General features: G+C 34.2%; 2 protein-coding genes and 1 non-coding gene across 4 annotated transcripts; all 3 read left to right on the forward strand.

Moving 5' to 3' along the window:
- Positions 1 to 379: 379 nt before the first annotated feature.
- Positions 380 to 463, forward strand: TRNAL-CAA (transfer RNA leucine (anticodon CAA)). Its single transcript has one exon. It is a non-coding gene; the product is annotated as a tRNA-Leu (tRNA).
- Positions 464 to 2360: 1897 nt separating this feature from the next.
- On the forward strand, positions 2361 to 7924 carry LOC143566401 (protease Do-like 7). Of its 2 annotated transcripts, none has more exons than XM_077053125.1 (22): positions 2361 to 2732; positions 2842 to 2912; positions 3025 to 3218; positions 3742 to 3778; positions 3875 to 4000; positions 4084 to 4173; positions 4262 to 4327; positions 4411 to 4467; positions 4554 to 4619; positions 4695 to 4802; positions 4893 to 5023; positions 5119 to 5284; positions 5362 to 5643; positions 5748 to 5930; positions 6000 to 6105; positions 6171 to 6341; positions 6428 to 6543; positions 6617 to 6841; positions 6919 to 7134; positions 7208 to 7365; positions 7454 to 7565; positions 7657 to 7924. In XM_077053125.1, exons 1-22 carry the CDS (start codon positions 2450 to 2452, stop codon positions 7834 to 7836), a joined length of 3144 nt encoding a protein of 1047 aa, XP_076909240.1. In that variant the 5' UTR covers positions 2361 to 2449; the 3' UTR covers positions 7837 to 7924. The 2 variants fall into 2 exon arrangements, with proteins under 2 accessions (XP_076909240.1, XP_076909241.1); XM_077053126.1 differs by having other exon boundaries at positions 6428 to 6507.
- Positions 7925 to 13875: 5951 nt separating this feature from the next.
- Positions 13876 to 16726, forward strand: LOC143566398 (U-box domain-containing protein 45-like). The gene is made up of 2 exons (XM_077053122.1): positions 13876 to 14136; positions 15664 to 16726. The coding sequence occupies exons 1-2, from the start codon at positions 14060 to 14062 to the stop codon at positions 16478 to 16480; spliced, it is 894 nt and encodes a 297-aa protein (XP_076909237.1). The 5' UTR covers positions 13876 to 14059; the 3' UTR covers positions 16481 to 16726.
- Positions 16727 to 17441: the final 715 nt, after the last annotated feature.

Below are 17441 nucleotides of genomic sequence, written 5' to 3' on the forward strand. Positions count from 1 at the left end.
GATGGTAACGCGGGCTTCAAACATGTTGAATCTCAATTCATCACTTTTATTACACTCAAAAATTTCCCTTTTAAAATAAACACAACTCAGATGAAACTAGGAAAGCAAATAAAATCGTTATACAGAATCCTCTTTGTTCATAGAATACTTGTCTTTTAAATAACAAGATACTTTAATCAATAAAAACCAAGAGGCATACATGGTGATGGCAATTAGCAGGCTGTAAAACGAAGCTAATAAAAGCACAATATCAAGTCATCTATAATTACCTAGCAATTTATTTGTATATTATCGTTGGAAGTTGGAGCAATTATTTAGAATAAAAAAGTTAATTTTTAAAATTGGTATCAATAATTAATTGAGAATCATTAGATATCAAGTCAGGATGGCCGAGTGGTCTAAGGCGCCAGACTCAAGTTCTGGTCTTTTCATGAGGGCGTGGGTTCAAATCTCACTTCTGACAATGTTTTTTTTATTTCCGGTTAGCCAATGATGTTTGCCAAATTTCACTTCTGCCCCTCGTATTGCAAAACTTAATGGTAGCTACGTAAACATTCTGATTCATATAACATACTTTAAAATCAAAGAGGGACTATTTTTGTTTATTTAAAATTTATTTTTTCATTTGTGATAAATTATATATTCATTTCATAAGTAGTATTAAAATGCTTTTCAAAACAAAGATTGTGTGAGTATTTGCTTTCTTATAAACTTTGTAACACTTCATTATAATATAATACCATAAACAATAATTAAAGGTTGCTACAACAAAATTCAATATGTTTGTAAAACGATCTTGTTAACGGAATGAATGCAATAATCATCTATTCTCGTCTTAGTGGTCGTCCATAATATAATATATGTTCATACGTATATAAAGTAATAACGAACACGTAGGACAGTCGTTACCAAATTCATATATATATATATATATATATATCCAACGAATTATGCTAGTTGAATAAAATAATATTCTTTGTCGGCTATGTAGGCCAATTGGGATTTTGTTTATTCATCCGTATTCAAACTACTCGGACCATATTTTGAATCAATGGTGGGACCAAACCAAACCACACTCCATCCATGACCCACCCACCTAGAAAACAAAGAAGCAAACAAACTTTCATGTAATTTCAATTAAAGATCTTTATATCTTTTATCAAATACTAAAAGGCACACATTTCTTGGCAGTTTTGCTTTTACCTAATTTTGTTTTAATAACCGGACTGCTGTCGAATTTTCAACTTAACATTTTATTCTTTCTTCTTAAAAAGTCTCATATTTAGCACTCTAGTAGTGTTTTATAATATACGAAGTAAATTATATTAAATCAACTAATTTATATGATATTATCTAGCACCGGTTTCATAAATAAATCAATAAAAACACTACCTTTTTATCCAATTTGGTATCATGAATTAACTCATGTGACTAGGGGTTTTTCGCTAATAGATTTCCTTTTGAGGAGGTTCCCGTACAATTCCTACTAAGTGTAAATTCTATAAATATGGGCAAGCATCACAGAGAAAGATTCGAACTTTGGTTAAGGAGAGTTTGACAAGTGTTATAACACTTTGGAAAGGATATCACTGCCATTAAGTTAACACGGTTAAGAAAAATGGTACCAAGCGAACATTTGTTATATATGTTTTGTAATTATAATTTGTCTTTTTCATATGTATCTTCTAGTCTATTAGCAAACATGTTGTATTTATATTGTATGGTTGTTAATATAAAAGTATCAAATATTGTATGGCTTTTTAATAGAAAAGTATTACATAATCCTAAGATACATGTGTATTTTGTAACTATAATTTGTATCTTTTCATATTTATTTTCTGAACAACTAATATTGAACCCACAACATTTAAAAAGTTTTGATTAAAAGTCATACACATTTACTACCAGATCAAGCAATGATTCCGCTCCATATTTAATATACAGTTCGTGAAAAAATCTTTTTTATATTATAGTATAGTATATATAATATTGTCTTTTTTATATTATAGTATAGTATATATAATATTGACAGGCATGACAGGTGCCGCAAGCTATTTTTCAGTTTCTGGTTTCTTTTATTTGGTTTTTACATTTTTGAAATTTTTATTATTTTATTTTATCCATAACAAACCTAATTAATACCGATCAAATTTAGGCAGATGTTTCGACTCAACATGATACATCTATTTCGCATGATTCTAAAGTAGAAAAGGAAAGTAGAATTTTGAAATATACTACTGGTAAAAGGATCGGTTACACCAACTTCACATAAAAAGCTCACACCTAATTGTCAATAACTTTAACAGTTGACCAATAGTTTGACTCCAACAGCCATTTGTAACTGTTTATAACTATTTTACTCTTCACCTTCGATCTCTCAAAAACCTCTGTAATCACCACCGTAACCGTCACCGGAGTTTCATTTCACCACCATACACAGTCACCGGATATGGACGACTCACTGGAAGCATCACAATCGGAGTCATTGGATGTTATTAATCCTCCCGATGATGATCTGTCCATGGAAATCGATCCTCCGTCAGGAGACAACCACGCGACGGCTGAGGATTGGCGTAAAGCGCTGCACAAGGTCGTTCCGGCGGTGGTTGTGCTCCGTACGACGGCGTGTAGAGCCTTTGATACCGAGTCCGCTGCTGCAAGCCACGCCACGGGGTTCGTTGTTGATAAGCGTCGTGGAATTATTTTAACTAATCGCCACGTCGTTAAACCAGGTAATTATGTTTCCGTTTCGATGTAAACATTACTTTTTAACTGTGATAATATAAGTTGACTTTTATAGTAATTGAGTTGACTTTTAATTTGAGTGTGTGTGTTTTGTAGGTCCGGTGACAGCTGAAGCTATGTTTGTGAACCGGGAAGAGATTCCGGTGTATCCGATATACCGAGACCCTGTGAGTTGGTTTGTTAATACTTGATAAGATAATTGATGTGTGTGAGTGTGTGACAGTTTGTGGTGATATATAAATTATAATATTGTGATTGACTGATTGTGCAATTTTTTAGGTTCATGATTTTGGATTCTTTCGGTATGATCCTGCCGCGGTGAAGTTTCTGAGCTATGAGGAGATACCTTTGGCTCCTGAAGCGGCTTCTGTTGGACTGGAAATTAGAGTTGTTGGGAATGATAGTGGAGAGAAGATCTCTATTTTGGCGGGTACTCTTGCGCGTCTAGACAGAGATGCACCGCATTATAGGAAGTATGCTGCTTCACAGTGTTTTCTTTGTTTATATTCTTGGTTTGATAAAGTTGTAACAAGAATGCTCTTGATAAGAAAATTGATATAATATTGAATCTTAAAACTGGAAATAACTAAAGATTTATGCGTATTTACAATGTAAAGTAAGTTATTCTAGTTTGCTAAAACTGGGGAAACTTGTTAAGAGATTGAAATCCGGGGCCCATTGAGATTTTTCATCCATTAGTAATGGGTCCCGTAACTCTAAAGGAGCAAAAGTTATGCCATTTCGAACCTTTTCTAGCACATTTTGAATTGGTCCAAGTATGAGTATGCTAGCTCTTGGATTAACTTCGTGCCAAAGATGATTAAAATCCTTGCAGCTTACATTATATTTGGTTGATTTACTACACCTATATGCCTGATTTGTTCTGCTTTCATATGTGTTCTTTGAATTATATCATATGTAATAATAGTGAAAAAGATGAATAAAAGATCACCGCTATGCATCACTTGTTAACAATGAGATATTTTCTTGCTGCAGAGATGGCTACAATGATTTCAATACATTCTACATACAGGTGAACTTCCAACTACTAATGCTACTATTTTTGGGTTATTCTAGACTTTGACCAAGTAGCTTGTATTTCTTATATTATTTTGATTTCCCACAACAGGCAGCTTCAGGTACTAAAGGCGGTTCGAGTGGGTCCCCAGTCGTTGATTGGAAAGGACGTGCGGTTGCATTAAACGCTGGCAGCAACTCTTCTAGTGCCTCGGCATTTTACTTTCCTTTAGAACGAGTAAGTACAATATTATATGTTGGAACAAGAAATGTTATGTTTTCTAAGGAATCATGCATAAACTCTGAAGTTTGCATTTGCAGGTTGTTAGGGCATTAAATTTCTTGCAAGAAGGAAGAGATTCTAGTCAAGATAAGTGGCAGGCTGTTACAGTACCTCGCGGTACATTCCAGGTTTGTTGGTTACATTAGCTGAAAGTTAATTTCATTATTAAACTTAATGTTGTTATTATAATTATTATCAGTCTCTTGTTTCTGTTAGGCAACCTTTGTCCACAAAGGATTTGATGAAACACGCAGGCTCGGTTTACAAAGTGAAACAGAGCAGGTCTGTTAGTTTTTATTCAACTTTATTTGTTGATTTGTAAAACAATTTTGAATGTTCTGGTATTTGATTTGTTTTTGGGTTAGTTGGTTCGCCATGCATCTCCACTAACTGAAACCGGGATGCTTGTAGTTGACTCTGTGGTAAGTTTTTCAGATTCTGTTGTGAAATTGCTATCTACAGATTCAGCTGAGCAAATATGTCTGACATCGTCACGGGTATGCTGTAGGTGCCAGGTGGCCCAGCTTGTAAACATTTGGAACCGGGTGATGTTCTTGTTCGCATGAATGGGGAGGTATGTGCTATATGAATATAGTTTCTTAAACTATCATTTGTAAAACTATGCTTAAATGAACTAGAGTTTACGCAGGTGATTACTCAGTTTCTGAAGATGGAGACTTTACTTGATGACAGTGTGGGCCAAAATGTTGAGCTAGAGTTTGAAAGGGGTGGCACATCTTTGACCGTTCAGTTAGTGGTGAGTGATGGTTGACCGGTCTCTTACATCCATGTTTTGTGCTTTACAAAAATTTAGTGTTGGAAAATTCAATATTGTGTTTTGTTTCAGGTTGAGGATTTACACTCCATAACTCCAAACTACTTTTTGGAAGTTAGTGGGGGGATTATACACCCGCTCTCATATCAACAAGCTAGGAATTTTCGTTTTAAATGTGGTCTTGTATATGTAGCAGAACCCGGGTAAATATGTGTGCAGTTAACATGGTTTCTCTTTGGTCTACTTCTGAAAATGAAATGTTCAACCATTTGTTTTTGTATCTTTTTTTCATTTGCAGTTACATGCTTTATCGAGCCGGGGTCCCACGGCATGCCATTATCAAAAGATTAGCCAATGAAGACATTTCAAATGTTGAAGACTTCATTAATGTTCTATCCAATCTCTCTAAAGGAGCTCGGGTTCCATTAGAATACATAAACTACAAAGATCGACACAGGAGGAAGGTATTTTAATAATAATATTGCTAAAGTATATTTTTTGGATGTTTTGGTGGATAATATTGACTTTCTTTTGTTCGCAGTCTGTTCTTGTTACAGTTAACCGCCAAGAGTGGTATGCTTCACCTAGCATATATACACGCAACGACACTTCTGGTATTTGGATAAGAAAGACGGCTTTGCCCTCAAATTCCCAAGTACCTAATGGTGTTGCCAGCATGGACACTAGTAGCTCCGCACATGTTCAAGAGGAATCCACCGATAAAGATTCATCTGCGGATATGGAAGATCAAGACACATCAGCAGGCTCTGGTAATGCTTCTGTTGCTGAGCGTGTGATAGAGCCTACTCTGGTCATGTTTTCGGTAACATCTTCAAAATCAAATCATCGTTCATTTATTATTACTATTTGATGGGATTTGTGTACAACTTTTGGAATATTTATATTTACTGGTGTATGACGTGTCAGGTTCATGTACCATCATCATGTATGGTTGATGGTGTTTATGCACAGCATTTTTTTGGAACTGGTGTCATTATCTATCATTCAGAAGAAATGGGGTTAGTTGCAGTTGACAAGAATACTGTTGCCGTATCAGCATCTGACGTCATGCTTTCTTTTGCCGCCTTTCCAATCGAAATTCCTGGGGAGGTATGAAACAGATATTAAAAAAATTAAGAAGCCGGCCGTTTATTTTTGTCACAAGTTTTGATTTTTCAGGTGGTCTTTCTCCATCCTGTTCATAACTATGCAATTATTGCATATGACCCTTCTGCCCTTGGACCCGCTGGTAGTTCAGTAGTCCGAGCTGCCCAACTTCTTCCAGGTAGAAAAACTTGTACCAGATCAATGGTTGAGATGTTTTCTCATTTTTATTTCATTTTGTGATAGAACCTGCATTGAGGCGTGGAGAGGATGTGTATCTTGTGGGATTAAATAAGAGTTTACAAGCAACATCTAGAAAATCTGTTGTAACCAATCCGTATGCACCTCTAAAGATAAGTTCAGCTGATTCACCGCGTTATAGAGCAACCAACATGGAAGTTATAGAGCTTGATACTGGTAAATACCATTATCCATTTTTTAATGAATTTTAAAACATATTTAGATACATCAATTAGTTAATGATGTTGGTTGCTTTTTTGTAGATTTTGGTAGCAGTTTTTCAGGAGTACTAACTGATGAGAATGGAAGAGTTAAAGCTATATGGGGAAGTTTTTCAACTCAGGTTTGTACTAATCATCGATCAAAAAAGAAAAGGAAGGTTGGTTCTCTTAGTTCTTTATTAGTCAACCGTACGGTTGACTAAGATTCTGATGATGAAATCTTGGTTGCAGATCAAATATGGTGCGAATTCATCTGAAGATCATTTTGCAAGAGGCATTCATATACATTCAATCAGTCAAGTTCTTGACAAAATAATATTAGGTGTGAAAGGACCGTCACTTCTAATAAATGGTGTTAAAAGACCAATGCCTCTAGTTAGGGTTTTAGAGGTCGAGTTTACTCGTACTTTACTCTCCAAAGCGAGAAGTTTTGGGCTCAGCAACAACTGGATCCAGGTATGCAATATGTTTCTCACTTTCTTTATGTGTAATATATGCAGGAATTGATATTTTTATAAATTGTTGTTTTGCAGGCTCTTGTAAAGAAAGATCCTGTTAGACGTCAGGTCCTACGAGTTAAAGGTTGTTTAGCAGGATCTAAAGCTGAGAATCTATTAGAACAAGGTGATATGGTTCTTGCAATTAATAAGAAGCCGGTTACATGTTTTAATGATATTGAAGATGCATGCCATGCCTTGGATATGTATGATGACATGGTTGCAAAACTTGAATTCACCGTCTTTCGACAGGTTAATCATATTAATGAATCTTCGTTTAATGTGAGAAATATTAATGAATCTTGTTTTATGGTTTGCTCTTCAGGGGCGAGAAATGGATGTTCAAGTGGGAACAGATATAAGAGATGGAAACGGCACAACACGTGTAATTAACTGGTGTGGATGTTTAGTACAAGATCCTCATCCGGAAGTACGTGCTCTCGGGTTTCTTCCGCAAGAGGGCCATGGTGTATATGTCACAAGGTACGGATTTGACCTGTTTTTGTCCAGTCAGCATCGGTGTCTACTTGATGTGTGTAAAGGCTAAAGAATATAATTTACACTGTTGCAGGTGTTCCTCTGGGAGCCCGGTGCATAGATACGGTTTATATGCTCAACAATGGATTGTGGAAGTTAATGGAAAACCAACTCCTGATTTGGATGCTTTTGTTAATGTCACAAAGGTACAAATGTTCATTTATTCTTTGTTTGTGTTTTTCAATAAATTACACTTTCGTTTATTAAACTTAAAACAATGCATGCTACTGCATACAGGAAATTGAAGACGAAGAATTTGTTCGTGTACGGACAGTGCACTTGAATGGGAAGCCACGGGTCCTGACACTGAAACAGGACCTGCACTACTGGCCTACATGGGAGCTCAGGTTCGATCCTGAAACCGCCATGTGGCACAGAAAGATTATTAAATCATTGGAAGCTAGAGATAGCATATGAACACTGAATTCGTATCAAATCATTGTGATATATTTATTTCTTAGATATATACATTGTAGCATGTACATGTAACTTCATATATTTGGCGCAGAATAAATGTTTTGTATTTTGAGGTTTTCTGGCATTTTATAATCGAAAGACTGAACTATGAACTATTATAGAACTATGTATCATAAAATTGCATTATAAACATTTAAAACAATCCAGTTATTTCACACTAATCAATAAACTGATAAGTGATAACAGACATTTGTAATACATCATATATGTAATCTGAGCTTTAACAAAATTACACTTGCAAGAACTCCGAAGGTGAATTAGCATCTGGCTTATCATGATCATCCAATCCACCTGGAACCGGATGCTGCAAAACCTGCAGAACCAAAGCACCCAACCCATCACTCGTTGACCCAAAAAACTGACAAAAACCCGTGCCATAACTCCAAGAATCTGCATCTGGTTCTGACACGCGTTTGCATGCAGCTGCATCATCTGTTACTGATGCTCAATCTGCATCCGCACCATCTTCTCCCGCCACTTCATCTCCTCCTCCTCCCACCTCTCCTCCACCGCCATCCTTCGCCTCCTCTCCTCATCAAACTCCATTTCCAACCTCATCCTGCTCTCAGCCTCCCGTTTCGCCATCACCATCCGCCTCTCTTCAAACTCCAACTCGTTCCGAGAATCACTCTCGGCCTTCTTCTCTTCTCATTTCCACTCCCTCTCCTTCCGCTTCTCCTCTCTCCTCATCATAACATCTCTCAGCTCCAACATTTGAGCTCCCACCAACCCCAACATCCTCCCATTCACCCCCTTCCTCGATTTCTTCACACGAACCGAACCCGAATCATCCGTTTCCTCATTCTGATCACTCCCATCCTCCTCCTCATGTTTTGAATCTATGGTGGGACCAAACCAAACGACACTTCATCCATGACCCACCCACCTAGAAAACAAAGAAGCGTAATTTCAATGGTTCTTTATACCTTTTATCAAATATAGGGGTTATGTTGGACACCCCCATACGCCCCTTAATATGGGGGCGTATAGTGCAAGACGTCTCATATTAAGAGGTGTTTGTCCTATATGATGTACCTTATATGCGACGTATTGTATAATACGCCCCATACTAAGGGATATACGCCGCGTATTGTACAATACGCGGTGTAAGGGTACGACTGACAACCTAGGACTACTTTGACAGTCATAGGTTGTCATATTGTACCCTATATGCCGCGTATAGCACAATACAGAGCATATAGGTTCAGTTTGAATAATTGAGTCATCCGACTCCCCCTTTCTTCTCTTTATTATATATATATATATATATATATATATATATATATATATATCTGTGTGTGTCATGCACACACAATTCACTATCCCCTTTCGAGAATCGAAACCAAAAAAATAAAATGTGGTGGTTCGACAATATGTTTCTTGACAACGAGGAGGAGTCGGGATACGCGCCTAACGATCAGCCTAACGCGTCGGGATTACCTGATTTGAACCAGGTTTCGTTGTATATTGATATAATATAAATTTGTTAGTTTGTTTATAGTTAAAATATGTTGCCATTACGTTTGTTAGGAGTATCACCGTTACGATAGGCGGGCTGAATAGTCTTACGATCAGCCTAGCACGCTCGGGTTACCAAATTTAAACCAGGTAATATATGTTAAATATAAAGTCGTTATTTGATTTTTAACTAATACATGTTACCATCACGTTTTTCAGGAGTACTTCGCTTACGAGAGTCAACCTGAACAATTTTACAGTTAGCCAATATACGCGAGCCGATGGTTTCGTATAAAACAAATAATGTAAGACACCATTATTTTTTGTTATAATATTTATTATGATTATTTAAATATTATATTTATTATTATTATTATTTAATTATTATATTTATTAATATAAATATTAGATTTATTATTGTAGTATTATTGTTAGGATTATTAATTTAATTTTATTATTATCATTATTTAATTATTATATTTATTACTAGTTTTTATCCCCGTATTACGGAGGTTGTGTATGATTTTCGTGTCTATTATTTATATTTTTTGGATTTTATTTTTTTTTTATTTTAATAAAGTTAATAATATACTTAGAGTACAAATAAATGAGATGTTATAACCCGTTTAAAAGTTATGAGTTTGGTAAGACCCATGACCCGCTTATTTTTTTTACTATAAAATTGTTAATATAAATAATATCTTTTTCTAAGAAAAATTGGATACTAATTTTCAGTTTATCCCTATTTTATAAGATTTCATATCAAGGTGAGATTATTTTTTAATATAATGAGATGTTATAACGAGTTTAATGTTATCTGGGTTTAGCGAGACCCATACCCGTGAATTGGGGTCAAATGCATGAGAAACTTTTATTTACAAATAAAACAATCTGGTGGCTTAAGAGAATGTAAGAAGCAACCATAGAGCTTTTAAGGATTTCGTTTATATATATATTTAAGATTAAGATTCTTTGTTCTATAGTTTTTCTTTCATTTTCCTTTTTTTATTTGCGCGCAACATGTATTGTAATATATTTTCATCCTCGTATGTTGTTTTACATTATTCTTTTATAATACTTATATATATTTTTTAATTTTATTTTTATTTATTGTAAGAAAGTTAATAATATATTGATGATAAAAGGGTTTCACAAATAAATAAGATGTTATACCCGGTTTAAAAGTTATATGGGTTTAGTGAGACCCATGACCAACTTATTTTTTTTTCATCATAAAATTGTTTCTTAATTATAAATATTTTTTTTAAATGGATATTGGTTTTTAGTTCCCTGTTTTATATGATTTTTCATATCAAATATTTGATGAGATTAATTTTAAATATAATGAGATGTTATAACCCGTTTAAGGGCTATATGGATTTGGTGAGACCCATACCCATTAATTCGGGTCGAATGCATGAGAAACATTCATTTAAGAATAAAGCAATCTGATGGCTTGAGAGTATTTAGGGAGTTTTCGTTTATATATATTTAAGATTATTATTTATTATATTTATTTGTAACTGGTTTTAGATTTTTGAGTCCCGTAAAGAGTTTGAGGAATGGGCCAAAAAGAGAGGACGAGATCATGGGTGTGTTATTGTGGTCCGACGGTCAAGGACAAATGGTATGGACCTTGCATGCAATCATGGAGGATAACCCAAACTGAGGGCCACCATCGCACCGGTAGTATAAAAAATTAAAATAAAAAACATAATAAGGCAAAATTAATGGAGTCAATATGCTCCGTATTGGACTATACATGGTATATTTAAGGGTGGTTGGGTAAAAGGCAAACAATAGAAAAACACTATACTTTATTTTCTTTCTTGGCAGCTTTGCATTTTACCTAGTTTTGTTTTATTATAAGGTATAACCAACATTTTATTCTTTATTCTTAAAAAGTTTCGTATTTAGCACTATAGTAGTCTAGTGTTTTATAATTTAAATCGTTCGTGTGTATGGATACAAAGTAAATTATATTAAATCAACTAATAAAACGATAACACTAAAATAGCCGAACATGTATATAATTGTATCGCTTTATCGTTTAGAAGTGAAATTTGGTTTAAAAATACTTTCTCACACTCATATTACATCATTATTGAGACAAATATGACACTTGTAAGATAAGAAGAAGAAAAACTGTGAGCGTTTCTGCCTAAGTTGTCAATAGTATTTTTTGAGTGGATTTTGCCAAACTTAATTGGACTGAAACATTAAGAAAATCAAGAAGAAAAACGTATAAACCATCATGATGTTTTGAATTGTTTGTATGTTCAAAATGTATATTTTAAATGATTGTTCATCTGTCTTCATGCAAGTTTTCATAACACAATTTGAAAACAAGACTTTAGTGCCTTGATTTTCAAATCAGTAGTGGAATAAAAAATTATTTAATCTGTTTGTTTATCTTAAAGAACAAAGATTAGGAAAACACATAACTTAATAACGGGTCACTTTCAGTTAAGAATCTTAATCTTCATTATGTTATTACTCAAAACTTTATGCTCGAATCCATTGCTTACTGTAAAAAATTATTTGGAATGGAGTACATGTATGATTATTAGAAAATGATTTATAGTAGTAATACATTTATATTCAATACATAATCAATTTTAATTGCTAAAATGTAATAAATAAGATATCTATATAATTCTCCCCTTTGCTTGGATCAAATACAAATAAAATAAGTATGTGAACTGTACGTATTAAGAAGTGTAATTATATATATATATTGTAGTTAATTATTTACATAATTACACTATTTGATTAGTGTAGTTAGTACGTTTTTTTAGTTTGAACATTAACTTTTCCCATCATTTCCCATTTCCCATAATTACAAGTTTTTGTTTGGTATGTTAATTTTAAAGTAGTTATATCCAACGGATATAATCTGATTTTTATATGTATTGATTGGTTAAAGGAACATTTGTAAAGCGTTGGTGGGCAACAAGCCAACAATACATTTGTGTACTGCTTTGCTTTCATTGACAAAGACTGTTGAGATTAAGTTACATAAACATCACCAAACAACTAATAAAAGGTTTATTGTTATTTTAATAATACATACATGATTGTAACTCTGTTTTTGTCTATATATAGCTACAACTCTCATATATTTCATTCTAACAAATTTAACAAAGAAACCTTTTAAATATATTGAAATAATATTAGATGATTAAACATGTATAGTCATGTGTTCAATGAGGTAGCGGTAATCAAATTAGTAAATTTTATATTGAGCTTAAATTAATGAAAAAAATTGGGGATTTTTTTTCCCACAAAAATAGATGACCAAGCCTAAAAGTGATATCTATTTAAAGAGCCAATATGTTTGGTAAACATTGTGTTGACATAAACGTCGAACTCAAACTTTCGGTCCCGTGTAAGTGGGTGTTATTGCCAATCATTCCTTGTTTTTTTATCGTAGTAACATTTGACCCCAGATAGACTGCTAACCACTTACTATTATGTTAGTCTAAGATCGATCATGCCAACTAGCAAAAAATATTGTAATGAGAAGTTGTAACATAAATAAAATGATATTTGTATTTTTTTTTTCACACACTAAGACAAGACACACAAATACTATTGTTGCTTAAAACTAGTACGAGAAATTCTGAAAAATTGGAAGAAGAACTCTTACACATTATTCTATTCATAAAACCAAAAGACGAGAACTTTTACTCTTTCACCACGCCCTTTTCTTTTTCATAAATAATCATGAAGTTGATATAATATTTCAAAGGTTGAGTTAACAGTACAAAAAGTACAAAAGGTTTTACTAAGCTAGAAATAAATTTATATAAGACTGTTTAGAATTCCTTATTTAAGCTTCTCATAAGTTATAAGTTACAAAGTTATAATTTATGGGTTATTTACTCACAACCTTTAATTTTTTCAAATTCTTTATAACTTATCTATATTATTATATATAATATAGGAGAGGGCAAATTAAGACGCTTATGATTAAGTAATTTAAAAATGAGTGTTTAGGGCCGTTTGTGACGGTTTTTAAGTCAAACATGCGAGCCAAGCTGCTAGTAATGATTATTTGTCGTCCAAAATAGAAACTAAACCGTTGAAAATTGAAACCGAAAGTTAAAGAAAAAAACTAACCATGAAACCTAACCAATTAACATATTTAAACGGTTGTAAAGTTTCAAACCAAACCATAAACACCCATAATTATTACGTGATTACTAGAGTCTGTATTCAAACACCTGTCACATCACAATTATCACACCCTTCTAGCAACTTATAAATCATAAGGATATTAAATAAGCAAATCCCAAACACCCCAAAATATGATTACCACAAGTATAGAAGCTTATAAAGTTTAATATATGGTGTCTGTTTTTTCATATTATAAATTTTAAAGTTATAATAAACAAATATATATATTCTATAAAAAGAAAAAGCCGTTGATAATAATAACTGTTGCTTAACGCCAATCTCTTTTAAACCCCCTTCACTTAATTTCATCCAGTGCCAACTCCCCATGGATTCAAACACCACCACCACCATCACCGGTGATCATACTCCGACAACCTCCACCATCGACCGTACACTTCATATCATCCAACAACACAACCATGATACGTTTTCAAAAATTCAAGCAGCTAAGGAAATCCGAAAACTTACCAAAACATCACAACGCTTCCGTAGACAATTCTCTGACGCCATACCTCCCCTTGTTTCCATGCTACGGGATCCGTCTGTTGAAGCGAAAGCTGCAGCTCTTCTCGCGCTGCTTAATCTCGCCGTCCAAGACGAAACGTACGTTTTGTTTTTTTTTTACGACAAATTTGTGTTATATATGAGACTTAAAGAGTTAAAGGCTTTGCCTTTGACACCGGGTTGGTAAGATGAAACATAAGTTAATATTATTATTTGAGTCAAAGTTCAGTTTGGGCTACAATTGCCACTTTAGTCCAAAAAGTTATTTTTTTCTGCCAAATACATTTTTTGGTTTGCAATTTTTTGGCAGGCATGTTGTGGTTTTTATATATATTTTTTTAAATTACTAGTTTCCCTAATAAACTTTAATCCAAAAGTTTATTTTTTGCCGTTTCAGTTTTATTTTTTTCGCTACTTGTTCGGTTTTGAATGAATGGTTTTTGTTGGCCGTTCAAAAAAAAAAATTTAGCTGACTAACTCTGACAAATATTTCTGTTAACCATAGGGATGAAAACCGAAGTTTAAATTAAATTATTGGTGTGTCATTTTCTATGCTTATGTGTGCATATTTTTCTCAAATTCATCAATTCAAAGAAAAATGAGAGTGCAATAATGTTAAAAGTATTCTGTTTGTGGTTCTACTTTTTAATCAATCATGATTTTAATTGGTTGGTTGAGAAAAGTTAACAGATCATGTTAAAGAAGTATCTGAAGATAATATGGTTAATACTTAGTTTGTTAATCAAATCATGAATTTGACGTAATTTCAAAAAGAAAGCTGGTAATGGTATTACTACGGTTACTGTTTATGTGTCTTGATCACCAGTCACCAATATGGATCTTGCTTTCTGGTTGATTAATTCAGTTTGAAGTTAACTGCTTTAAAGAGACTGTTGTATGTCACTTTCTGGTGTCTGCTTTGCTTAGAGTTCATTAATGTATTGTTGAAGAAATCTTGAATTGTAAATGATCCTTTTAATGTATGATTGAATCCAACCGAATTAAAACCGTAAATTGCGTTTATAAATTATGTTCATTTTGTAAAAAATTTTGGGAAGTATTATTTTTTTTAAAAAAAAATTACAAGTCTGATGTTATTTTTTTCAAGAAATTGGCTGATTTGTTCGTTATGTGATTTCATGGGTTAAAACGAGTCATTTTTATAAACTTGCTAATGGGTCGGGTTGCACCGATAATATTCTAGAGAGAGTATATTATTATTCTTTACACGCGTTGATATTTGCAGCAAAACCCGATTGACTAACCATTGTATTTAATAAATGCAGAAAGATAAGCATGAATATAAGATAAATGTTTTTGTTCAGGAAATTGGTAGTTTTGTTTGTTCTGAATTTGGATCATTTTAGTTTCTACTCGAATTATACCATGGGTTCGGGTCAGGTTGCAGAAGATATGCCTGCTAGAGAGTATATTATTTATTCGGTACCAAAGTTGATATTCGTAGAGAGCTTGATTAAGTTTAACTAACCATTTTATTAAATATTTACTTAGAAGATAAGCATAAAGTCAATGAATGCTTTTTAATTGGGCATAGAATCTGATACTTGATTAACTTTTCATAGTTGTTCTTCATTTTTTTATAATTTTTTGATTCAATTTGTACAGAAACAAGATCAGTATTGTGGATGCTGGCGCATTGGACCCAATTGTCACAATTTTTAAATCAGGAATCATAAATATGCAAGAACACGCAACCGCGTTATTAGCCACATTATCCGCATCACCTGTCACAAGGTCAACCATTGGTGCATCCGGTTCGATACCGTTTCTAGTCGAGGTTCTTGATCAGGGGACCCCACAAGCCAAGGTGGATGCAGTCATGGCTCTATACAATCTTTCATCAGACAAAAACAACCTTAACCTCATCTTACAATCACAACCTGTTCCTTACCTAGTAAATATCCTTAAAAGCTCCAAAAAATCCTCAAAGATTTCAGAAAGATGCACTGGTGTTCTTGAATTATTGATTAGTTTTGAAGAAGGGAGGGTGTCACTAACTTCAGAAGAAGGCGGCGTGCTTGCGGTTGTGGAGGTTCTCGAGCGTGGGTCCCCCCAAAACCGTGAGCACGCGGCGGGTACACTTTTAACCATGTGTGAAAGTGACCGGTGTAGATATAGGGAACCAATACTTAAAGAAGGTGTTATCCCTGGGCTTTTGGAGCTTACGGTTCAAGGAACCGTAACCTCGCAGACAAAAGCCCGTACTTTGCTTCGGTTGTTACGGGAATCGCCGTACCGAAGATCGGAACGCGAGCCCGATACACTTGAAAACATTGTGTGTGATATAATATCACATATTGAAGGTAAGGAACAGTCTGGGAATGCAAAACAGATGTTAGCAGATATGGTGCAAGTTAGCATGGAACAGAGTTTGAGACATCTACAGCGGAGACATTTGCGCGTAACGGGTTCTCATGATTAAAAAAAGTCGGTAATATGTTTTTTTCTAAATGTGGGTTTTGTTGGATCAGTTTAATGTAACATGATATATTATGAACATGTGGTGGGATAATATGTTGTTACATACTAGGAAAGCCAGTCCAGGCCTTTTGTGTTTGGTAGGTATCATGTGACTGGTAAGTGGTGAATGTTGATAAACTTGCCAAAATTGGTGTAGTTCATTGTAAATGTTGTGGAAGACTGAATAATATATACAAGGTTGGTAAAATATTATACCCGTGAATCTATTTAGTTACTTACACCAACTAATGCGTCTTAGTGTTGCATAAATTAAGTATTTATTCTTTACTATTTGAAGGAGTTCGGTATTTTTAACCTGAGGTGTTAAAGAAAGCCTGTTGGGCCACGTGTCGAAGGAATATCCGGTTTGTCCCGTCTGCAGTCGTTATAGTGGAGATCGTGAATGTCGTGTTGCGCAGAGCCCACTGCTTAGTACCATTGTCTCCCTTGCGTGTCCATTGTGGTGGTCCAATGCATACCTGCTATACATGTGGCTCTTCCATGTTAGTGCATATGCCTGCACATTTATGATATATAACTTCTCTTTCGCGGCACTTTGAACGTATTTGCCCTAGATGTTCGCCAGGTGTGTTCCTTCTTGGCATTTTCCTTCATAGTGCTTGGCTGTTTTTAGTCATGAGTCTGGATCTGACCTGTATCCGGGTCCATATCTCATCACCTAGTAAGTAGTAAGAATAGTAAATATAGCATGTAAGTTATAGGTATTGGATCATTTCAGAAGTTTTTTACAGCGAGAAGTGCGAGAAATGAAGGTGTAACTCCGTTAATCCCTAATTTTACCCCATTTCTTATGTGTAGATGCGTTGTGTAGGTGCATATGTATGTGTGTAGGTACGTATGTTTGTATATGTGTATTTATGTTTGTATGTGTTTAGGTACATAAGTTTGAATGTGGTTCGGTA

Source organism: Bidens hawaiensis, unplaced genomic scaffold (assembly GCF_021521415.1).
Source record: "Bidens hawaiensis isolate Kalapana, Puna unplaced genomic scaffold, B.hawaiensis_p1.1 tig00022884_1, whole genome shotgun sequence".
Lineage (NCBI taxonomy): Eukaryota > Viridiplantae > Streptophyta > Magnoliopsida > Asterales > Asteraceae > Bidens > Bidens hawaiensis.

Excerpts from the sequence above, each read along its gene's own strand:
- LOC143566401 (XM_077053125.1), top strand. The coding sequence starts at position 2,450 with ATGGACGACTCACTGGAAGCATCACAATCGGAGTCATTGGATGTTATT. Across the intron at positions 2,913-3,024 it reads ATCCGATATACCGAGACCCT|GTTCATGATTTTGGATTCTT; the intron begins GTGAGTTGGTTT and ends GCAATTTTTTAG. Across the intron at positions 6,842-6,918 it reads TCAGCAACAACTGGATCCAG|GCTCTTGTAAAGAAAGATCC; the intron begins GTATGCAATATG and ends GTTGTTTTGCAG.
- LOC143566398 (XM_077053122.1), top strand. The coding sequence starts at position 14,060 with ATGCTACGGGATCCGTCTGTTGAAGCGAAAGCTGCAGCTCTTCTCGCG. Across the intron at positions 14,137-15,663 it reads CTCGCCGTCCAAGACGAAAC|AAACAAGATCAGTATTGTGG; the intron begins GTACGTTTTGTT and ends CAATTTGTACAG.